This window comes from Propithecus coquereli, unplaced genomic scaffold (assembly GCF_000956105.1).
Source record: "Propithecus coquereli isolate 6110/MARCELLA unplaced genomic scaffold, Pcoq_1.0 Scaffold10, whole genome shotgun sequence".
In the NCBI taxonomy this organism is placed as follows: domain Eukaryota; kingdom Metazoa; phylum Chordata; class Mammalia; order Primates; family Indriidae; genus Propithecus; species Propithecus coquereli.
Genome location: NW_012133858.1, coordinates 7,411,894 through 7,435,171, shown reverse-complemented (window position 1 = coordinate 7,435,171; position 23,278 = coordinate 7,411,894). Strand labels below are relative to the sequence as shown.

Sequence of the window (23,278 nt, the reverse complement as noted above, 5' to 3'; positions counted from 1 at the left end):
TGAGGCAGAAGGATTGCTTGAGCCCAGGAGTGTGAGGTTGCTGTGAGCTAGGCTGACACCATGGCACTCACTCTAGCCCAGGCAAAAGAGTGAGACTCTGTCTCAAAAAAAAAAAAAAAAAAAAAGAAGGACCTTCTAGGGGATAGTGAGACAGCACCAGAGTCGGGTGCTGAGTGCTGGCTTTGAGCATGGCACTGAACTAGGAGCTGGACATAGAGAAATTATCGTGATGCCACTCAGCAAGGGCCAGATCAACTGTCCAGCTAGATGCAGATAGAGGAATAAGCCCAGGGTATTAACCTCACACGATGGAAAGCCCCTGTGGGATGTGGGGGTGGGTTCAGGGTAAACAGGAGGCTTCCTGGCAAGAGTGAATAGGAGCCAGGGGAAGATGAGCACCCCAGGCAGGGAGGAGGGTCTGAACCACTGGAATAAAGGTCTGGAAGTGAAAAGTAGGCCCATTGCCTCATTGAGAGGAGAGCATTTGAGGTGGCTGAAGGTAAGGAGGAGAGTGGTGAGTGATGTGCAGGGGACTCCTGTAGGTAAGGGGAACCAGGGAGGACACAATTAGATTTGCATTTTACAAAGGGCACTAGGGTGGGAGAATTTGCAGGGCGTGAGTGAGGAGGCCGGGATGGCCGGGGAGCAACCCTGCGCTATTCCAAGAAAGACCAGGTGAGGGCGCCAAGGAGCCGGTGGCCGCCCCTATGGAGGGGAAGAGACCCGCTGAGAAATATTTAGGACAAGTTTTCTCAAACCGGAGCCCAAGGACCTCTAGGGGGCCCTTGGACAAATTCTACTGGGTCTTCAAGTTTGTCTGGAGAAATATCACCTTAGGAAACAAGTCTCATTCTATGGAAAGGTCTTTCAATTACTAATCTTCACTGCATCGGACTGTTGTCTTTTAACCCTTGAAAGAATTGTGACTACCAGAACAGATGCAGGATATTTGTTGGTGTTCTGACAGCAGGGCCTGTTTTTCTCCAAGCTGGCGAAGGATGAGAGTCCCAGGTTGGGGAGTAAAACGAGGAGATGGGTTAAATGCGAGCGGAGAGGGAGAGAGGAGACCTGGAGGGTCCCAGGCTCAGGAGCAGCTCAGGGGAAGCTCCAGGGGTCCCTTCCGGCCCTGACGAAGGCCAAGGCCCATGAGGACCTCCTACTGTCCTTTGCCCGGGCCCAGGCGTTCTCCTCTTCCGCTACGGGCAGCACGTCGGAGACCGGAAGTTTGTCAGGAGGGCCGAGGACTTCACCTCACCGCTCTTCGAGCCCCAGATCGGCTTCCCCCTCGGCTCCTCTCTCCGGGATTCCCTCTACGTGAGTCCCCGGCCCGGCGCAGGACCCGTGGCCTGTGCACCCCGGGCCTGCTTCTCTCCCCAGCTCCGAGACGCCCCGAGACCAAGAGGAAGGGAGCATAGAGGCCCCTTTGCAGGCGCCCCGCTTACCCCCACAGTCTTCGTTAGCGTCAGGGCTCCGCTGAGGAAAACAGGGAGCGAGGCAGGGCTTCCCCGCCCGTGTGGACGTGTCTCTACCCCGGTCGAGGGCCCCGCCAGCTCACTGATGTTTTTCCGGGCCTTTCATGAGTAAGAAGCTATGCTCGGGGAAACTTGCCTGGTTTGTGCCGTCTCCATTTTCCACGATTAACCTCTGGTCCCCTGGTCCATGTCCCCTGGGGCAGAGTGGGAAGGGCCGTCCTGGCCCCTGTGGTCCGCAGTGAGGGGCTCAGTCAGGACACACTGGGAGAGGACAGCACGGCAGTGGGGTGAGGGTAGCAGTCCCTTTAGCCCCATCTGGACCTGTGTCACAAGCTTCAGGATGGGCTGAGGGGACGCACCTGGAGGTGTGTGTCCTGTGAGTGGCTGGTCTACAGCCAGGGGTCTATCACCAAAGTGGGACAAAACCCACCGCCTTGGGACCCGAGGAATGGCCTGAGGGTGAAGGGGATTTGTGTGAGATTATTATGTAAAGGGCTCTCCCAGACAGGAGATGGACGAGATGACCTTCCAGGGATTGTTGACATCTGTACAGTTCTACCCAGAGAGGACCTTGGGGTCACACTTCGAAGGAGCCCGCCCAAGGCTGGGACGTCTCCTCCCCACCTCTCTCCCTGAATGCTAAAACCCTGTGCTCAGTTCACAGATAATGGCCAGATCATTTTCCCAGACTCAGACTACCAGATTTTCTCCTACCCCCACCCACTCCAAAGACGCTTCACGGGCTGGGACCCTGTGGCCCTGGTGGCTCCGTTCTGGGATGATGCTGACTTCTCCAGCGGCTGGGGAACCACATATTACCAGGTGAGCCTTTCACAGCCTGGCAGTGGGACCCACCAGCAGCCGCAGGAGGGACAAAGGGCTGTATGGGGGGCGTCGCACGTGGTACTGCTGTCAGAGCCTGGGCTGCCGTGGGCTACGGATTAAGGAACATCAAACAGACTCAGGAACGCCCAACCCCGAGAGCACCTGCCGGGGACAGGGATAGGGGTTGGCAATTCAGCATTTGCTTTTAAAACAAGGCTGTAAAGGGTCTATCCTAACGGGTCAAGCAGGGCCCTCCTGTGCTCTTGCGTTGGGTCAATAATTCCAACCAGTGGACGCATGCAATGAAAGCTGCTGCAGCAAAGGCGTGTTGTGCCCTGCCGTGAACAAGGCACTGTAGAGGCTCCAAAGATCAAGAGACTCATGCCTGTCCTCAAGGAGCCACCAGGCAGACGTGGGGAGGAAGAAATGGGCACAAGTGGCTCTGAGAGAGCCAATTTGAGCTAAGACATGCGTGAGTTCCAGTCCAGAGCACTCCGACTTCTGCGCCAGGATCTTCCATTCCACGCTGCAGGTTTTCCTGCAGCCCAAATTTGAATCCACAGCTTCTGATAAGAAGAGTTAATCGTAAAAGTGCAGGCCTGGGACAGGGAGGGATGGGCAACAGGGGTGGACTAGAGTGAACAGGATCCCCAAGCAGAAAGTGGGGGTCCTTCGGGGGTGGTGAGTGGGCCCTCATTTCCTTGTTCTTATCTGCCTTCCTTTCCTAGGAATATGTGACACTCTATGATGAACATTACCCACTAGTCCAGCAGGTGGAGTCTTTGATTAATAAGTTCACAAACTCCTGGGACTACAAAGCCAGGTGGACCCTGAAGGTCACGTGGGTTAATGCCCCCGCCTACCCCGCAGATTGGACCTTCAGGGTGAGTGGACCCACGGACAGCTCCCTGTGAGCCATCTGGGAGTCAGACATCCCAGAATCCTGGGCAGGGGCTACTCTTCTAAAAGCCTCTCCGGAACCATTGCTGGTTATGGCAACCCCTGCCGCTGCCACCGTTTGCTGAGCACTCACCATGGGCCAGGCCTGCCTCAGCTGTTCACTTACTTGACCTTGTAGCAGCCCAGCAAACTAGGTATTGTTAGGTTGAAACATAGGATATGGCATTTTTGTAAGTCAGAAATATCTGACTATTGGCAATTTCGTATATTACTAGCTCAACCTGATAGTAAATATTATCTGCATTTTAGACATGAGGAAGACAATGGTTAGGAAGGATAAATGACTTGCTCAAGGTCACCCAGGTAGCAAATGATAAAGCCACATTTGGAATGGAGGTTTTTCTGACTCCAAGCTCTGGTTTTAACCACAGTGCCGCCCAGTGGGAATGGGGTGCACCGCAGTCTCCTCAGCCTGCCCTCTGAGGACTCAAAGGTTTTACAGCTGCAAAGTTCTTCCTCGTGTCTGGTCTAAAGCCACTTATTCCTCATTCACTCAGCAGAAGTTCATTGATGACCTATTTTGGACAAGGCATGTGCCTTCAGAGAACCTCCAGTCTCACCAGCTGCAGGTCCTCCATGCTCTTCTGGTGGAGGCGACAATTTGGACGATGTCCTTAAATGTCCCCAAGGGAGCTAATTAAGCCTCTCCCTGTCTCTGGTGTCTTGGCTAATCTCTCAGGTTCCTGTAGCTTTCTCTAACAAACCCTCTTCTGATTGGATTGTAACCTGGAGCCCTTTATCTCCCCTCCTGGGAAAAGAGTCACAAAAAAGGCAAGTCCCCCATAGTAAGTGCTTTGCCACCCAGGAGGAAAGCTGCCTGAACCGATCCCAAACTTGCCAGCATTTTAGGCCCATGCATTTTAGGCTCTGCACAGCCCAGGAATAGGTGATGTGTGTGTTGGGACAGGCGTGTGGGACAGGCGGGGGGACGTGAGGGAGGAGACCCCAGGTCTCTCACAGGCATCCTGTGTTCGTCTCCTACCCACCCCCAGACCAGCACCTACCAGGCCATCCTCTCCACGGATGGGAGCAGGTCCTACACCCTGTTCCTCTACCAGAGTGGCAGTATGCAGTGGGACGTGACCCAGCGCCCAGGCACCTCCGTCCTCATGGGCTTCTCCAGGTGGGAAGAGAGGGGCTGTCAGTGCCAAGCAGATGGCAGGAAGAGGGGCAGAGTGGGCTTTCGCTGCACACGCACTCCCATCCCTGGGACAAGGCGCCATTGTCCTTGCTGCTGCTTCCGACACACACTGGCTCCAGTTTCTGCTGGGGCCATGCACCTTGCTATTTCAGATTACAAGCTCCTGCACTCATCCTGCCATTCTCGTTCCCATCCCAATCCCTGTGCATTGCAATAATTCCCAGAGCCTGGACTTCCCTGGTTTCCACTAAGACTAGCTGGCATCTCTTGACTTCTCAAATATTGTAATACATGCCAAGATTGATTACGCTAAGTACTTCTTGTACATTAATTAGTTCCTTTGATTATCACAACCACCCGATGAGGTAGATACTGTCTATTATCCCCATTCTACAGATAAAGAAACAGAGAAACAAATAGATAAACAATTTGTCTAAAGTCACAGAGCTAAGAAGTGGCAAAGTGGGGACTTGAATCCAGACCTCAGAGGCTGGAACCTGCCTTCCTGCCCTCCTGAGAATGACCCGCTTACCCAGGGGCACCTGGCAGCTTATATGGAGCCAGTGGCGAAGAGGGAGGGCAGGGTGGGGGCTGTGGGCAGTTGAAGTGTGGGTTCCTGGTGTGTGGAGGTAGCTCAGGCTCTGACACAACAGTTCTCAGTCATATGTGCCCATATGCTGATGTGTGACAATCAGTCGTGAAGGTCACACTTTGTTCCTGGTAATTGCCGCAAACAGTTCTGTTCAGGTTGCCCTGTAATGACATTGCTTTCATTAGCTTTTTGCCATGCTATGACGGAGAAAGGAGTGGAATGACCCAACTAGCGAGGAATTTCACACCATCCAAGTACACCCAAGGGAGGTGTCACGTAAGTGTGTGTCATCTAGCTGGTGTCAGAGAGGGAGAAAGTCAGGAGTGACTGCCCTGCAGCATACACCTGGGGTGACGCTACCACGCCAGGGCTTCCTCCGTCCTGGAGCAGTGCCCGGACCTACCACTGAGGATGGCAGTGGTGGTGGTGGCGGTGGCAGCGCCTGTTGTAACAAGGCTTCACTCAATTCTGAGGGATTTACAAATATCACTGCATTTAATCCTCACAATGTTGTGAGGTAGATGCTGCTGTAGTCCCTTTTACGTAGATGTGAAAACTTAAGAATCAGAGAGGTTAAGTAACTTTCCCACGGTCACCAAGCTAGTAAGCAGCTGAACCCATGACTGCCTAACTCCAGAGACCAGCTCTTAACCATCACAATATATTGTCCCCCACAGCATGTCCCTCTACAATCTACAATCCCTGGTTTAAGGGAAACAAACAAATGGGAGGCCTGAACTCTTGTTGTTTTCACACTCCTGTCTCATGACCAGGTGGACCTGCCAGTTTCCTGCAGTTAGCAATCAGATGATCGGATGCGAGATAAGTTAGAGCCTCCTGACCTGCCCAGCCATCTCCTCCCTCTCCTGCTTGGTGTTGGGCTCAGAGACTCGGGCTGGCTGACCGGCTGACCCGCTGACTGAGCAACTGGCTGGCCAGCTGCCGTCTGACTGACGAGCCAAATGAATTCATAACTTTCAACCGGGGGGAAAGAGCCTGTGCTGTGGCAGAGGCCTGAGGGTCTTCCCTTTGCCTGCAGTGGAGACGGGTATTTTGAAAACAGCCCGCTGATGTCCCAGCCATTGTGGGAGAGGTATCGTCCAGACCAATTCCTGGATTCCAACTCAGGTAAAAGTGTCACTTTGTCACTCTTGAGCTGGTCTCAGGCCCTCTTTTGTTCTCCCTCTGTGCACCATGGGAGTCCTAGAAGGCAGCTGGCGGCGTCTCCACCATTTCCAGGGGCATCCCGCACCTAGGACGTCCTGCCGGGCTAAGCTAGTACCTGCCACGTCCCAGGAGGTGCAGGCTCAGGAGGGCTCTCCGTGGGGGCCGGGTCTTGGGAGTGAGGATGGGGTGTTGTGGGAGGCAGGGGCCTGAAGGGGCAGTTCGGACAATACTCAGGTGTCCTGTCCCAGAGCTGGAGTGGGAACCCAGACGAGATCCCTTATGGGAATTACCAAGAGGAGCTCCAGAGGTCTGGCGTTCACTCAGTCATCATTTACTCAGCACCTGCTGCGTGCTGGACACTGTGCCAACTGCCAGAAGAATGAATAAAAGAAAAAGACCAGCTAGGTTTGCTGTCGAAGAGCTTTCACTCTGGTAAAAAGACTTTCATATCAGGAGCCGTGCTATCCAAGACTCAGTGTGATGTCCAGAGGCTCGAAAGGGAAACACATTAGTTTCCAAAATGTGATAAGACAAAGGACGCTTTAGCATTAGAAATTAGTCATGAAAACTGTGAGGTATAAATCCAGTTCTATTCTGTGGCAAAAACTTTTGGTAATCAGAAACATAAGCTAAGTCAAATCACGGGTGCCATCTTGTGGCCCAGGGGCATGTGAGGATGGGGAGGGTGTGTGTGCTGGGGAAGAGTATTTGATGTTTCTCCTGACACCACGACGTTGTGGAGAAGATCCATGAACACATAATCATAAACAATGATTATTCTCCTCAAAACCTTAAATTGTAGTTATCTTGATAATTTTTTCACTTGTATGAGTACGGGGTCAAATCTCACACACTATATCCTGTTGGGTCTTGGCCTCTGGCACTCCTTTCTCATCCATGCAGCTGGGGTATGCAGTAGGTAACTTACAATGAATTTAAGGTCTATTTAAACTTCAACCCCCCTTTAAGCTTTCTTCTCCCACTTACTTCACCCTTCCAAAGGTGGTGTCAGGGCCCAGAAGAGGCATTCCCCAGCCTCATCGTATTGAAGCAGGCCCTTGCTTCACATGCCAACTTCTCTGTGGCTTCCCTCTTGGCCTGTGGGCATCGGCCTCTGTCCCGGCTGCCCTGGCCACTGCAGAGTCTGGGCTGAGGGACAGGGAGCATGAAAGGTGAAGGGCCAGTGCTTGATGGTGTGCCTGGGTGGATGGTGGTGTCCCTGGCTGAGATAGAGGGTGCATGAGGAGGGACCGAGTGAGGGGTTAGAAGGCGTTGGAGCTGAGAGTGACAGGATGGAAGAGGGTGGGTGGGTCAGAGCCAGGGTTTGGCTCTGATTTGGGTACAGGTAAGACCTCCTCACCCAGCACTTGTACCAGGGTTTGTACAAGATACAAGATTTGAGGGCTTTGGAGTGTACCTCAAATGGGCTTTTGGGGAGGAATCATTGCCAATCTGAATTGTGTCCCATCCCTGGAAGCTGTCCAGAGAGGCAGGGAGTGGCATAGGGGTGCATTTATGAGCCTGCAGCCCCAGGCCCCAGGATAACCTCTTCTTCCCCTGCTACTCCAGGCCTCCAGGGGCTGCAGGTCTACAGGCTACACAGGGAGGAAAGGCCCAACTACCGTCTCAAGTGCCTGCAGTGGTTGAAGAGCTCACCTCAGTGGCCCAGGAGGGGCAGGAACCAGATCTCCTGCCCTTGCTCCTGGCAGCAGGGACTATGGGACTTACGATTCCAGCCCGTCAGCATAGGTGACACCTCCTTCCTGTCCCCCACAAGCCCTCCCACCATCCTCTCTGCTCACACCTGACCTGTCCTCTCTGAGGTGCCCTCAGCCCCTCCCCAGAATCACCCCCTGCCCTGTTCCCACCCTCACCCCAGGCACCCCCCAGCCTGGGCCTGAGTATGTCTACACGTGTTGCAGACAGGTGGGACTGGAGCGGCAGGCAGCTGTGCCGCTTCTCCTCCTGGCAGGGAGGCGTGTGCTGCAGCTACGGGCCCTGGGGAGAGCTTCGTGAAGGCTGGAGACTGCAGAGCCCTTGGCAGTTTGGTACGTGTGTGTACAACCCCACCTTCTCTAGAGGCTGCTGCTCTTCCCAGCCAAGCCGTGGGGCCCTCAGAATGAAGCCTCTTGTCCCCACTCCTTCCCAGCTCCTCCCCTCTCTGGGCCTCAATTTCCTGATCTTGTGGTTAAACAGCTTCCAACATCCCCACCAGCTGACATCCTAAGGACTTAGGGCTGAGTGCCCCTTGCCCCATCTCCACGTGGTCCCGAGTGGGGGCAGCTTTGCAGGCAAGGGGGGAGGGCCTAATCCGACCTCATCCCTCAAGACCCAGGTTGGCAGGCTGTGTGGGGGAAGACAGCTCCCGCAGAGACCCTCCAAGGCAGTTAGAGAGAGCTCGTAGTGGAGGGGTGTGTGTCCTCCCACCCTCCTCCCTATGCTGTGGCAGTCTCCATTGTCCCCAGACCATCAGCCACGCCCTCCCCACTCCCAGCACTTGGAGAGCAGTGGGACTTGACACCCATTCTTCAAGAAAGGAAGTTTGCTTAGGTCCTACCATCCTACCATGCCCTGCTGCACGATGGCCCCAACGTGCCTGCAAGGGAAACTGTACCTGGTCCAGCACGAAGGTCCTTGAGCAGAGCAGGATTGGAACCAAGGTGTGCAGGGTTCTGAAGCCACACTCTCGCCACCGAGACCATCCTGCCCTACCAAGCCTTCCAGCCAGTCATCTAGGTCCTCCGCCTCCCTCAACACGCTGTTCTTCACAGACTGGGAACTGGAGCCGCAGGACTGGTGCTGCCGCTGGAATGACAAGCCCTACCTCTGCACCCAGTACTGGCTGCGGCGGCCCCGCGTTGGCTGTGCTGGATACAGGCCCCCACGGCCCGGTGAGGGTCAGGGCTCAGGCAGAGCATCCGGGGAGGGGTAGCCTCGTGGCCTCTGGGACAGGGGGCTAGACCAGGAGAGGACCAGCTTCCTGGGGCAGAGCCGTGGCCACAAGGGAAGAAGGAGATGATTCCAGTGTGGAGCTGATGGCAAATGGGGGCTTTTGTGCATGGCACTGGGGAGCAGTGGGAATAGGGGTTGGGGACACGAAAGTGCAAGGGCCTTGGGGGAGGATTCTATACTCCACAAACATCTCCCTGGGGCTTGAGTCCACCTGGACAAATGCCCTGCCTGATGGGCAGTGGGAAATCTTAGGCTGTACCCATGGTTTGCCATGCTAATGCAGTATCGCCTTTTTTCTAGCCTGGATGTTTGGGGACCCCCACATCACTACCTTGGATGGTGCCAATTACACCTTCAATGGGCTGGGGGACTTCCTGCTCGTCAGGGCCTGGGACAGAAACTCCTCCTTCCTGCTGCAGGGCCGCACTGCCCAGACGGGCTCAGTCCAGGCCACCAACTTCATTGCCTTTGCGGCTCAGTACCACTCCAGCAGCCTGGGCCCCATCGCGGTGAGCAAGGGGCACCCAGGACCTCTCTGCATCCCCCCCCAGAGAGCCCCACAGGGACCTTCAGCTGGAAATTGAGGCCCAGGAGGAGGAAGAGGACACAGAAAGGGAAGGGGAAGGGGGACAGGAGGGAGAGAGGACACATCCCACTGATGTCATGGTCCAAAGAGTAAATCCAGAGATGGAAGGGTTGGGGTCCTGGCTCCACCATGTACCAGCTGTTTGACTTTGAGGAAACTACTTAGCTCAGTGTCTCAGTGTTCTTATAGGAAGATGAAGATAATATTACCTACCCCACAGGGCTGTTGTAAGATTTAAATGGGATGATCCAAAAGCATGCCCAGCACAGAGCCTGGCCCACAGGCGTGAATGAGCAAAACCTCATCGCCACGCTCTGCAGCACCCTCCTTTTCACCCAGGCTCAGGTTCTAGTCTGAGTCGCTCTCTGAAGCCTCCTTTCTCAGCTTCTGCTCCACCTCCAGGTCGGACTTACGCCTCCTCCAATTCCCTTCCAGGTTCAATGGTTCCTTGAGCCCAATGACACTATCCGTGTTCTGCTCAATAACCAGACTGTGACATTTGAGACTAAGCATGAAGATGGAGAAGGTAGGCTGGGGACATCAGCCACCATCTCCTGCCTCCCCAGGTGGGAGTTTAGCAGGGTACCCAGTGCTGGGAGCAGTGTGTAGCGGGTGGAAGTGGCAGCATTGGGCAGAGCAGAGTGGCTGTCCCTTGCTGTCCCTTCAGCAGCTGTACCTGAACAGCTTCTTCTCCCAGAAGGAGGGCATTATACTTTCCCTCTTCATGTCCCCCCTCCTTCCAGCACTGAGGCCTCTCCTTTGATGGCCCCCATCTTCAGTCCCCAGGAAGAAGGAGGTGGTGTGGGCCTCGAGGGTGGCATGTGCATTTGGTTCGGGGCCACTAGGCGAAGCACCCTTGGGACATCCCAGAGCTGCCCTCAGAGGCTCTGCTCTGCACCGTGAGCCTTCACTGCTGCCCAGGCAGTGGCCTCCAGGTTGCCGATGCTGGCTGCTCTCTCACCCGCCTCCCAATGTTCTAGACCGGGAGATATTCAATGCCACCGGGGTCCTCCTGACCCGCAACGGCTCCATGGTGTCAGCAAGCTTCGATGGGACGACAGCCATCACAGTGACCGCTCTCTCCAACATCCTCCACGCCTCCTCCAGCCTCCCAGAGGAGTATCGAAACCACACGGAGGGCCTCTTGGGTAGGAGCTCAGACCCCAGAGGGAGGGCAGCTCCGCCTCCCGTGGCCCGGACACCCCTACCGCGTTTCCCTCTCTCAGCCTCCTTGGAGCAGATCCTTTAGGGGCACGGACAGAGCCAGGGAGCGGGGAGGGACTTCTTCAGCCACCTTTGAGGCTCACTTCCTGTCCTCCTCCTGCCACTCCCAGGGAGCACCAAGGAGAGCTCTGGGCAGGGTGGGGGCGCAGCGCCCTCCTCCTCCCTCCATCCCTCATGTCTTTCCTTCCTTCCCCTGCCTGCCACATCCCTCTCCCCTTCCTCCATCTCCTGTGTTTTCTTCTGCCGCCTCCCTAGGGCGGGTGTGAGGCCTGGTCCTCCCCTCCCCCGGGCCTGCCCACTCCTTACATCTCCAGTGTGGCGAGGGGAGGGCCACATTCCCGGGGTGGCCGACCTCCTGCTCTGTCCCTCAGGGGTCTGGAATGACAATCCAGAAGACGACTTCAGGATGCCCAATGGCTCCACCTTTTCCCGAGGGAGCTCTGAGGAGGCGCTTTTTCACTACGGAATGACCTGTGAGTCTGGGCCTCAGAGTCTGGCCAATGGGGCAGGCCAGGATGAGGGAGCTGGTACGCTGTCTCCCTCAGGCCTGTTGGAGCCAGACCTCCAGCCTTTGTAAGGGCCTCAGGATTCTCATGCCACCCCAGATTTGTCCCCTCCATCTTCATGCCACCTGCATCTCTCTACCTGGAAGAGAGGATGGGGAACGTGGGTGGGGACATGGGTGCCCTCATTCACTGGAGCAGAGATTTCCAGACTCGGAAGCTGTTCTGTCCTGGCACGGCCCATCCCCCGCCCTGAGCCACGTAACCTGAGGGTTAAGGGAGGACACAGCAGAAATGTGGCAGAGTCCCACCCTGAACCACCATCACCCTCGTGCGTTACAGGGAAAATCAACGAAACAAGCCTCCTTGGCAAGAAGAACGATCATCTGCCCTCCAGCTTCACCCCTGTCTTCTTTTCCCAACTGTCGGGAAACAAATCCTTGGATGAAAATTTGGTCTCCAGCTGTAACGGACAGAGACAGTGCATCTATGACGCCCTGCTCACGCGCGACACAAGCACTGGACTTCACACGATGATGCTCTTTAGAAGATACCAAGAGATGAACGCCACCCTCAGTAAGCGGCGCGTGGCCCAGGGAGGCATTTTCAGAGCTGGGGAACAGATGAAGAGCTGCCCTTCCCTGATACCACTTTAAGCCCTGCATTTTTGTTCATTTAACAGATTCTTTTGTTCATTTAACAGATTTAACACTCCTCTGCTCAAAACCCTCCCTAGACTCCTCCCCAGCTCTCTCCGCCCTTGCCATGGCCTCAAAGGCCCCATTCAGTGTGGCCCATTGCCTCTCCTGGTACTGTGCTCCTCGCCCACCCCTTCCACTCCAGCCCCACTGGCTTCTGTGTGTTCTCCAAACACTCCAGGCTCATTCTCAACTCCGAGATTCGGAGGTGCTGCTCTCTTGCCTGGAATGCCCCTCCCGAGGCAGTCACGTGCTTGCTCCCTCGCCTCCTGCAAGCCTTTATTCCAATGCCCTCTTCTCAGTGAGCCTCTCTCGGCCACCCTACCTAAAATTTCACATTTGGCCACACTTCCCATTCCCTCCTCTGCTTTATTTACTTTTTTAATTTTTTTTTTAAAGACAGCCACAGAAGCTGTGACTTCCCTGTTTTATTTTTCTCCTTGGCATTTGTAACTACTTATTTTATAATTTTCATAGGTATCTTCTTGTTATTTGTTCATCACTGTATCCTCACAACCCAGAACAGTGCCAGCCACATAGTAGGTGCTCAATAAATCCTTGTTAAATGACTGGCTGAGCAAACAAGCAATGCAATGGAAATAGTAGGGCTCCAAGAAACAGAGACAAGTGAAAAGGTTTTACTCCCTGTTTCTGGACTAATGTGATGTCCATCTAGATATTACTCTCCTGGTTTCCAGACCTTTTTCAAAGGTAAAACTCTGTGATGGTCTGCCCTGTTCTCTGACTCACTTTGTGCTGTGCCCAGCATAGCACTCTGTCCAGGAAAGAGCTTGAAAGGAACCCTGCTTGAAGGTAGAGAAAGAGGATAAAGATTTGGCCGGGTGGGCAGACTCCAGAGGTGGGTCGCTGTTCTGGGGATGCCTCACTCGTAGTTGAGAAAGAGAGAGAAGGCTGATATGGCAAGATTCTATCCTGTCTCAGACCCCATCCCCTCTGTGTTTCAGATCAGTACCCGCCCTCTATCCATGGTCCTCATGTGCTTGAAGCCTATCGGGGGAATACCACGCTGTTTCACTACACCAGCAACGCTGAGGATGTCACATTCTCTCTTGGAAACCACTGCACTGACGTTAAGCTCTTTGGTAAAATGTTTGGCTGGGTGGGAGATGGTGGGAGTGGGTAGAGGATGAGGTCAGAGTCAAACTTGGAGTAATTCTGCATTTCTATACCCAGCACAATTTCCTGTCCCTTTTTCATTTGAATATCCAGGACTGGCGTCTCTTAGGAATGACACTGATAATTCAAACAGGTGCTCCCAGGTAATAGTCAGGACAGGCTTATGGCAATTTGGCCAGATAGCTAGACTCACTCTGGGCCCATAAATCTTATTCAAAGATCACTTAATCTCAATCTAATAATATGCTATCATCTTTAATCATCATTATGCAGTCACCAAACTATTAGAATAATCAAGTAAAACAATTTAAAAATACTAATTTACAACATTTTTATGTCTATTAAAAGAAGGATATAATGTGGGACAAGATTTAAAGAAATACAAATACCTTCATTTGGTACCTTCCTCACTATTTTTATGTTTGCTAACCATGCTTGTTAATATAGTTTTGTCATTCCTTGTCTGATTTTCTGTGCCGGGGCCACACACAGATTCATCTTTCCTCTCAGCAGTGATTAAATTAGAGACCTCCGGGCCTGTATCCGTGGTCTGGGTCAGAGGCTCAAAGCACAGGCTGCAGACAGAAGGCTGCAGCCTTCCGTCTATGGCCAGCATTAACTATGCTGGTGACTGTTCTTTGCTAAACCAAAGTCCCCAGGGACCATATTCTGAGTTCTAATCAGCTCTCTGCCTCATTTTCTTTCTCTGTGCATAAGAAAAGATGGCTCTGTCTACACCACATGGCATCAGGAGATTTTATTCTCCACTGGGCTCCACTCCTGAAGAGTGACAGTCTGGAAATTACTGCCATCTATTCCCTAGTATCAGTTCCTTTCAACCTGCTGCTTTAAGGAGATTTTCCTATGTTCTTGACAAACATAAGACAGGTTCGATCAGAAGATAGGTAGCAGTTTTTCACTGTAGTCTGGTGCCTGAAGGGGTGACTGGTCAAAGGTCTGGGAAGTGAGAGAGTGGGTGAAAAATCAGGGCTAGGGCTGGGGTTACTGTGAGGGTGAAGCCAGTTTGGCTTGCAGTGTAGCCTGGGGAAGTGTCAGGAGGATCCTGGCCTTTGTCCTCCATCCCCCTGGACATGCCATCCTGGGGAACTGCCCTTTGGGGTCTCTTTAGGGGAACTGCCTTCCCCTCTGAGGAGTCCCTGCCTACAATCAGTAAGTGGGATCATGCTATCTCCTTCCAGCTTGGAGCCTGGCCAGGATACCAGCCTGCTCAAAGGAAATGCCTGATGAGATGTATGGGTGGTCTGAGAAGGGTGGAGGAAATCCCAGCATCAGCAGTCAGGGTGTTAGATGCCAGGATGCATCTGACCACAGAGCAGAGGAGTCTTCTAGCTCTCAACGATCTCATCTTTCCTGGGCAGAGAATGGGACATTGCTATGGACACCAAACTCATTGACACCGTTCACTCTGGAGATTCTAGCAAGAAGCACCAAAGTTGGCTTGTCATCCGTACTCCAGCCCAAGACCGTGGTCTGCAATTGCAGCAAAGAGAGCCAGTGTTTATATAACAAGACCAGCAGGGTGGGCAATTCCTCCCTCGAGGTGAGTGTTGGGATGTGTTTCCATGTGTAGGGGAAGGAGATGGGAATTGGAGGGATGTTGTGATTCAGCCTCTTCTAGGCAACGTCTGTGTTGGGGGTGGGTGGGGCTATGGTAGGTGAGTAGAGCACATGCCAATCTCAGGCCACAGACTCACGTGTGAAGAAGTGGGTCTTCATTGCTCATAGTTCAATTGCATTTTTATCTCCCACCTCCCATCTGCCAGGCTGGCAGGAAGCTTCCACCTTGGCCTTTCCTACAGTTCCCCAGTGGTTCCCAGTTTCACAGTTCTGGGGTGACACCCGGTGCAGGGCACAGAGGTGTCCCTGTGCTCCCTGGGCAGGAGTCCACACAGGATGTATCCCAGCCCTGTTCTCCCGCCCCTGCAGGCCCAGGAGAGGCCCTGCTGCTTCTGTGCCTTGCTCAGACCCAGGAAACCTTTCGTGAGGCTACTTGTGGTCCCACTGCCTACAGGCACCACAGAGCCATTTCTCTCTGGGGTCTCATCATCACGGTGTTGGGACACCGTGATGTCTATCTTGACACCCCCAAAACCCCTTTATTTTCTCTGTTACTCTCTCCCTCCAGCTAAAAGTAACATCTCTTTTCAGTTTGGAGAAGTTGCTTCTGCATTCAAGTTTCAGCCAAGATACTTGCCTAAATCCATGACTCTTGTCCCATCTGCTTTTTATTTTTTGATTGTAAAGGAGGAGCCAGAAAGGAAAGTGTTTGTCTGGCAACACCCAACCCCCTCCTTCGCCCCACACACGGCACGTACATACACACACACACACCCTTCTGAAGCGTGAGCAGAGAATTGGTACTTGAAGAGGACAGAGGTGGGAAGGCCGGGGTAGAAAAGGAAGAAATACACAATGGGAAAAACAGAGATTAAAATCAATATACTATTCTCTATGTCCCAAAATATCCACTCTTGACAGTAGAAAGTATTGAAAGGTTAGGGAGACTTCCAGAGTGGTTTCAGCAGGGAAGTCAGAAAGGAGAGACTGGGGAACTTGATGAGATTCTGGAACCATCGAGCTTTGCTGTGCCATTATTCTGGTTGTTGTGTCTTCTCATGGTACTTAGCAGTGAGGCTCTGTCTTCTTGGTTTGGGAGTCAGGAAGGGAGATAGAGAAAGAAACAGCAGCTTACATGGAATCCAATTTTCAAGGGATTGCAGAACACACATTCACTCATTCATTCATTCATTCCCTGTCTTACTCTAGAGGCAAGGAGATGTGGTGTGAGAGGGTAGAGGCTGAGATCCTGGTGCAGGGCCATGTGGGGGGTCAGGGTAAAAAATGGCCCAGCGAGGCCAAATGGGCAGGGCACCCGTGTGGCTTTAGACAGGGACTTGCAGGCTCAGGGCCTGGACAAGAAGGTGCTCAGTAGACGCTGGTGGAACTAAGACATGGACGCAGGGTCCATGGATCCTCAGATCAAAGAGATCAGTCAGAAACATCCAGAAGCCCTTAATAATTCGGCCCCCTGTGATCATCAAATTGTTCCAGGTGGCTGGTTGCAAGTGTGACGGGGACACCTTTGGCCACTACTGCGAACGCTCCAAGGACCCCTGTGAGGAGCAGTGCTTCCCGAATGTCAGCTGCATTCCTGGGCAGGGCTGCGAGGCCTGCCCCCCAAACCTCACTGGGGATGGGCGTCACTGTGCAGGTGAGCTGGGCGCAGGCCCCTGACAGGAGGAGGCTCTAGAGACAGATGACGTCTCAAGGGTCTAGGATAGCCAAAGGCAAACCCTTTCTCTCCCTATTCCAGAAAATCTTTACAACGCTCAGTATAGTAGGTATGGCATGGGGGACTTGGAAAGGGGGTGGTGGATGGTGTGGGGCTGAAGGAGAAGAGGCACAGGGGAGGGGACAGGGCAGAGCACCCCTGAGGCACTGATGGGGAAAACACAGGGAAAAAGACTGAAGATGGTCTGGAGAGGGGAGGGGCTTCCAGCAGCAGCCAGGGAACCCGGGGCAAGCTGGGGCCGTCGGGCTCCTCAGGGTCTTCAGGGACAGGAGGCCCAGGGTCTCTGCATCTCACAAGTCAGGACATTTGGAGGAACAGCCATGGGGATCTGGAGGCAAAGGTGCCTCATTTTCCCTTTGAGCCCTCTCCCTGCCATCTCCTCCTCTCTCTTGGAGCTGCTGGAGTCACGAAAAGTGAGTGCTCTACCAAGGCCCCAAATAACATCTAGAGATTACTGAGTCTTCAGAGAAGAAGCCACAGTGGGTAGAACCACAGCCTTCTAAAGGCGGAAAAGGAGATGGAAGTGAAAGAGGGAGGAAAGCAGGCTGGTGGGCCTCTCTCCTTCTGGGTCCTTTCCTGATGCCACGGTCTGATAAGCACTGCACTCTGTCTGCAGAAGTGGAAGAATACTTACCTGTTAGAGGAAAAAGGGTTGCCCTGCAGAGAAAAGCCTGGAAAGGGGGAGAAGGATGGTTTGGAGGTTCTGAGTGGCCCACAAGCAGAATGCAGATTGAGCAGGCTTTGGGGAAAAGAAACCAAACCAGCCCAAGGTTTCCATGGGCTGGGGACTCCCTCACCGCTGTGGCCGCAGGGTGGTGTTACTGACCTCCTTCCTCCATCTGCAGCTCTGGAGAACTCTTTCCTCTGTCAGAACAAGTCCTGTCCTGTGAACTACTGCTACAACCACGGCCACTGCTACATCTCCCAGACTCTGGGCTGCGAACCCATGTGTACCTGCCCCCCGGCCTTCACCGACACCCGCTGCTTCCTGGCTGGGAACAACTTCACTCCAACCATGAGTCCAGGTAGCACCAGACGCCCCCGCCATCCCCACCTCCACGCTTCTCCTGCCTTTGGGGGAGATGAGAAAACTCGGGGGTCCAGGGCCAAGTTCCTCAAACTCACAGGCGGAACTCCCGCTTTCTCTCGGGTGGTGATAAGTCGTAGGCTGTGGGAGCTGGGAGGGCAGCTGTCCCAGCATGGACCACTGGCCTGTGCGGTCTGCTGAGGAAAGTCTGCAGCAGACACCTCGCGGCTCAGTGAGATGAGAGTCAGGGAAGCCCTAGCCGTATGGAATGAGCACTAGGGTGAGGGGGACCAGTTCTGATTTCTCCAGTGACCTTCTGTCACTGTGACACAGAGCAGTTCGCCTGGGCTGGCCCAACGGCCTTCTTGAGTAAATCTGGGTAAAACTGTGAGGTGATGATGAATTTGTCCCATCTCCAGAGCTTCCCTTAAGAGTCATCCAGCTCTCACTCAGTGAAGACGAAAATGCCTCCATGGCAGATGTCAACGCCTCGGTCAGTGCTGCAGCCGGGCTTTGGGAGGGAGGTGGATCTTGGCAGGTTCAGGCAAGGGCTGAGCCATGCCTTGTGTGTCCTTCATCTTGTCATTCATCTAGATTCAATTGCCAGAGGAGGCTGGAGCCTCTTGCTCCAGGGCAGGTCTGGGGGGTTAGGAAGTCAGAAAGCCCCAGGAGAGAGACTTCAAAAGCTGTTAGAATCACCAACTCAGCATGAGCAGAGCCTACGGTGCCAAGTCGCCCCCACCTCTGCCTCTGAGCACCCCTCAAGACCTGCATTTCTTGGGTATTATATGGAAGAGCCTAGAGGGCATTTCACCCCCAGGGAGCCTTCTGGACTTCCCAAAGGGAATCGGGGCTCCCCTTCTTGGCTCCATGCCCTTCCACACCTCAGTCACAGGCAAAGTAGCACAGCTGTTGAGTGCTGAGGCTCTAGAATCCTACACACCCAGATTCAAATCCCTGCTCGGCCACTTACTGGAGCAGGTGTAATAATTAGACACGTTATGTAGCAGGTCACCTGTAAAAATAGGGACAATAATAGTACCTATGTCAATAGGTTGTATCAAGGTTTAAATGATAATGTATGTAAAGCACTGAGCATGGTGCCTGAAATACAAATGTTCAAAACTTGTTATTCCAATTATTGCTACTCCCAGCACAGCACTCCACACGCTGCATGTGGCCATATCTGTTGGTGTTTGTCTACTGTGCCTGACTCTGGGCTTGTTGAGCGCAGACTCTTCCTAAGTCACATTGCCGCCCCCAGTATCTGACCTCCCCCCGGTCTGCCTAAACAACTGACGTCCAATATGCACGTGGGGAGGGAATGAGTTGGCGAGTCAGGGATTAGGGGCCATTCGCGTCAGATTCTCCCCTTGTAAGATGAGGCAGAGGAGAGGAAAAGTAATGTGGGCCCTCCATTCACCAACAAATATTACTGAGGACCCGCACCAGTCTCTGCACTGGGCTAGGGTGTGAGGAGGCAGCGACGGGTGAGAAACGTTCTGGGGATCCTGGGGCTCACATTCAAAGGCAGAAACAGACAGAGATGAATAAAGCATCAGAGTGGGTGAGGTCTCCTCCCTGGACTGGGCCTCACCATCCCCCACTCCATCCCCCTATCCGCTGCCCTAGGTGGCATACAGACTGGGGACCCTGGCGGTGCGGGCCTTTCTCCAGAACAGCAAAGTGGAACAAATGTAAGTCGGACTGTCCCTGCCTGGGTCCCTGGGTCTTCTCCCCCACCCCATGTCGCTTACCTCCTCACTGTCCCCCGCCCTCCCGACAGCCGTCCCCCAGCACCAGCCTCGGGAAGCTCCACTCAACACTGGAAGGTCATCTCAAAGTTCCAGTACCGCCCTTGGGGCCCTGTCATCCACTTCCTAAATAACCAGCTCCTGGACGCGGTGGTGGAGGTGTTCTTACCCCAGGTGCCGACCAGGAGGTGGAAGAGGAGTGAGGGGTCCAGGAACAACGTGGTCTTCCACCCCATCTCCAGGGAAGACGTGCGTGATGAGATGGCTCGTGAGTTACTGTATCTTGGGGAAAGTACAAGGATAATGGGGGGCAGGTTAATAGAGGGAAGTTGTCACAGGTCTTTGGCCCCCACACACTCATGATAGAAAAGTGTTCTGTGGAGGTCCGCAGACAAGGAAGAGTCACGCTAATTTACTTTTCTTTGTTTTGTAACTTTTGAGAGAAAAATGTAAATATTTTACTCATCAGCTTTTTAGATTCAAGAGCAGGAGCACAAAATGCTGCTGATGCTCCCACATGTGTGCAGTTTCACAGAGCAATTTCTCCAGCTGAGGCCTTCCTATTGCTGCTAATGGTTTTCTTAAAATACTGTTGCACTTAAATATACACAAGGACGTCCCCTCACCTTTGCCCTTCAGCTGGAGGATTTTAAGCTGGAGGCTGGAGACTGGCCAGGGGCAGAGATAGCACCCTCTGTGGAAGGGTATGGCCCTTCGCAAGCACAGTCCCCAGGCCAGGCCTCAACACCCCCGTCTGAAAATGAGACAGGATTTCTGAGGCCCCTCTTAGCTCTGACAGCCCCTGGTTCTCCTGGAACAGGAATGATGAGTTGGCAAGCTTGCCAGAGACAGAAAGGACTAACCCACCCTATTTTCTGGAACGGGGCAAAGAATAGGGTAGTGACCAGTCTGAACACAACAGAAACTGCTGTTGTACTTGGATCCAGAACCAAGCAAGAGCTTCTCCTAGAATCCAGATTAAGCCTCCTCCCTCCTGGGGCAACAAGGCAAAATCCCTCAGGACTACTATATGTTAAGGAGTCAGGGTAGGAGGAGTGGGGAGGCAGTAAGGGAGCAAAGACCTCAGCCCTGACTATGCTGATAAAGAAAACCCACAATTTCTATTATATGAGTATAATATGTTTATTGCAGAAACTCTAGGAAACACAAATTAACAAAAAGAAGGAAAAAAATAACCCATAATCCCAATCCTCAGAGACAACTATATTTTGTACACATCCTTCTGAACTTTCTTTTGTGCCTAGGAACTTTCACACATATCAATTTTTTATTAAGGGATCAAATCATACCTAATGTTTGATAACCTCATTAAACAATTATGACCATATTACTCATATATTGTGTCTATATTTCCATTTGACATATTATTTTATGATATGTTTGAAGATAGTGTCTTATATTTTAAATATATCATAATAATTACCATTTGCTGAGTGCTTACTATGCGTCAGGCACTGTACTGAGTACTCTGCTTTATCTCATTTAAATCTCACAAGTGCTATTATTATCATTTCCTTTTAAAGATAAGGAAACTGAGGCTGAAAGAGTTAAGAAATTTCCCCTGAATCACACAGCTAGTTAATAGTAGACTCTGAGTTGCAACTCAGGTCTGGCCAAGTTCAAAGCATATGCTCTTTGCGAAAGCATTTTCCTTACCATCGAAACCGTGGTTCCCTTGATAGGGATATATAGTAACTTATTTAACAAGACCCCTCTTGTTAAACATTGTTGCTATTATCAACCGCGCTGATCTGAATATCCAAGGACATATGCATTTGTGCACCTTTCCAATTATTTCTCAGAATGATCACCTAAAAATGAAATTCTTGAGTGAAAATGTATTAATTTAGTGTTAATCAGTTGCTTTCCATGTTAATCTGTGTCCTACCTGACAGTGAACTTGAGCACGCTGAAGACGTACTTCAGCTGCAGTGGCTACAAGGGCTACCACATGGTCTACAGCCCCCAGAGCGGCCTCACCTGCGTGTCCCCGTGCAGTGAAGGCTACTGCGATCACGGAGGCCAGTGCCAGCACCTGCCGGACGGGCCCCGCTGCAGGTGCGTAGGGCGGGGCGCAGGAGGGGAAAGACAGTGCTGGGGAATCCAAACTGGGCAAGACTCTGCTAGCGGTCCGGGAACGCCAGGGCACCTCACGTGTGAAAGTTAGGATGGCTCGCCTTGTAGTGGGAGAGACCAGGGACCAGACAGCGGGAAAGAACTGTTGTGAGGGCCTGCTCCGTGGGGAGAATAAACACACTACCTCCGCGACTCAAATGAGCCACAAAGTGGGTATTAGGAGCATGCTGAAGACGAGAGAACTGTAGCTTAGCGATGACAAGAAACCTGCCCAAGGTACCGCGAGAGTCGCAGGGGATGGTTTCCCAAGCCTAACTCTTCCACCTGATTTTGCTTCTTGAGAGCACACCCTGCAGTCTCCTGTGGGAGCGGAACCCGCCGTCGGTGTCCAGGGCCAGGCCTGCCCCTCCGTTAAGAGTACTCGGTCATGGGAGGCGCCTACGGCCCCTCTGCTCCTTAGCAGGCGGAGGGGCTCGGGTGACAGGAGTGGGGTCAATGTGCCCGTCCTCCGCCAGCCGGCGCAGGCCGCAGTTCCGGATTGGGTCGGAGCGGGAGTGGGCGGGGCGTGGGCGGAGCCCAGCTCTGCAGGAGGGGCGGGGCTGGGGCGGGGTTTATGGCTGCGCACGCCCACCCGTGGCCAGCCCTGGTCCCTGCTGTCCAGGTGAATTCACACCCACGTATTTCAGGCCCACGCCTGCCTCCTTTGCCCGGTGGCCTCGCCTCAGCACGGCCTCTGGGCTGACTCGGCCTCTCTCCAGTGGGTGCCCAGCCTGCCCTGGAGAACCTCCCCTGGCCCCAGCGGAAGAGGCGGGGCGGGCAGGCTGCGCACGCGCCTCCCCGCCCCTGATCGCGCGCCCTCTCTGTCCCCAGCTGTGTGTCCTTCACCATCTACACGGCCTGGGGCGAGCGCTGTGAGCACCTGAGTGTGAAACTCGGCGCGTTCTTCGGGATCCTCTTTGGCGCCCTGAGCGTCCTCTTGCTGCTGGGGGCCGCGGTGTTTGTGGTCCTGCGCTTCTGGGGCTGCTCCGCGACCAAGTACTACGACTACCACCTGGACTCGGAAAGCTGAGGCCTCGCCCAAAGGGACAGCTGTGGCCTAGGATACCTCAGGACCCAGCCCATCCTCACCGCACACCTCAGGAGCCATTGCTTTGGGGAAGGTGACTGAAGATGACGGGGATTCTTCAAAGAGAATGAATAACGGGTATAAGGACAACACTGCCATGTCAGCAGGCACAGGCACACAGGAAGAGGCCATAAAGACCAAATACACGAATGGATGGGGTCTTCACACACACACACACCAGAGTTAATAATGGGGTGATAGCCCTAAGTTAAGCACAATGCTTCTGCACACAAAACTCTGGTTTACTTCTAATTAAAGTCTATTTAAATAAAGTCCCTCTGACTTTTTGTGTCGTCAAAACCATGGATTCCACTTGACACAGGCCTTCTCCCAAGCATCAGAAGGCATAGGGTGGTGGAGGAACAGGGGAGGACTGGATGCAGTCCTATTCGGCTCCTAATTACACCATGTTGGAAATCCTCAGTTGCTCCAATTCTGACTTGGGACCTTGTTTCACACTCCAGATCACCTTCTTCATCCCCCCACCCCAACACAGGCCAAAGCCTGACCCTTTAAGAAGGAGAACAGAGATACCTCTAAATGGAGTATCCTAGCCTCTCTGTTCCGGGATCCCTCCCTGTTGTGCTGATATCTGTCAGTTTCACAGAAATGGCAAAAGGATAAATACACAGTATTTTTTCCTAATTGCTGTCCCCATTGCTTGAGTTCCCTGGAAAAGGGATTAAGTCGTTTTGGCTCTCTTT

General features: G+C 53.2%; 1 protein-coding gene across 1 annotated transcript in view; it reads left to right on the top strand.

Moving 5' to 3' along the window:
- MUC4 (mucin 4, cell surface associated) overlaps window positions 1-22,517 on the top strand; it is a 29,707-nt gene extending 7,190 nt beyond the window's left edge. The window contains exons 4-25 of the mRNA XM_012639717.1: window positions 1,181-1,314; window positions 2,130-2,294; window positions 3,026-3,181; window positions 4,250-4,380; window positions 6,030-6,118; window positions 7,727-7,906; window positions 8,080-8,205; window positions 8,929-9,048; window positions 9,410-9,618; window positions 10,131-10,221; window positions 10,676-10,843; window positions 11,291-11,392; window positions 11,765-11,998; window positions 13,086-13,223; window positions 14,637-14,818; window positions 16,330-16,489; window positions 17,416-17,595; window positions 18,017-18,090; window positions 19,230-19,294; window positions 19,384-19,619; window positions 21,268-21,430; window positions 22,319-22,517. Of these exons, the coding sequence (XP_012495171.1) occupies window positions 1,181-1,314; window positions 2,130-2,294; window positions 3,026-3,181; window positions 4,250-4,380; window positions 6,030-6,118; window positions 7,727-7,906; window positions 8,080-8,205; window positions 8,929-9,048; window positions 9,410-9,618; window positions 10,131-10,221; window positions 10,676-10,843; window positions 11,291-11,392; window positions 11,765-11,998; window positions 13,086-13,223; window positions 14,637-14,818; window positions 16,330-16,489; window positions 17,416-17,595; window positions 18,017-18,090; window positions 19,230-19,294; window positions 19,384-19,619; window positions 21,268-21,430; window positions 22,319-22,517 (3,302 nt within the window). The remainder of the gene's footprint in view (window positions 1-1,180; window positions 1,315-2,129; window positions 2,295-3,025; window positions 3,182-4,249; window positions 4,381-6,029; window positions 6,119-7,726; window positions 7,907-8,079; window positions 8,206-8,928; window positions 9,049-9,409; window positions 9,619-10,130; window positions 10,222-10,675; window positions 10,844-11,290; window positions 11,393-11,764; window positions 11,999-13,085; window positions 13,224-14,636; window positions 14,819-16,329; window positions 16,490-17,415; window positions 17,596-18,016; window positions 18,091-19,229; window positions 19,295-19,383; window positions 19,620-21,267; window positions 21,431-22,318) is intronic.
- Window positions 22,518-23,278: the final 761 nt, after the last annotated feature.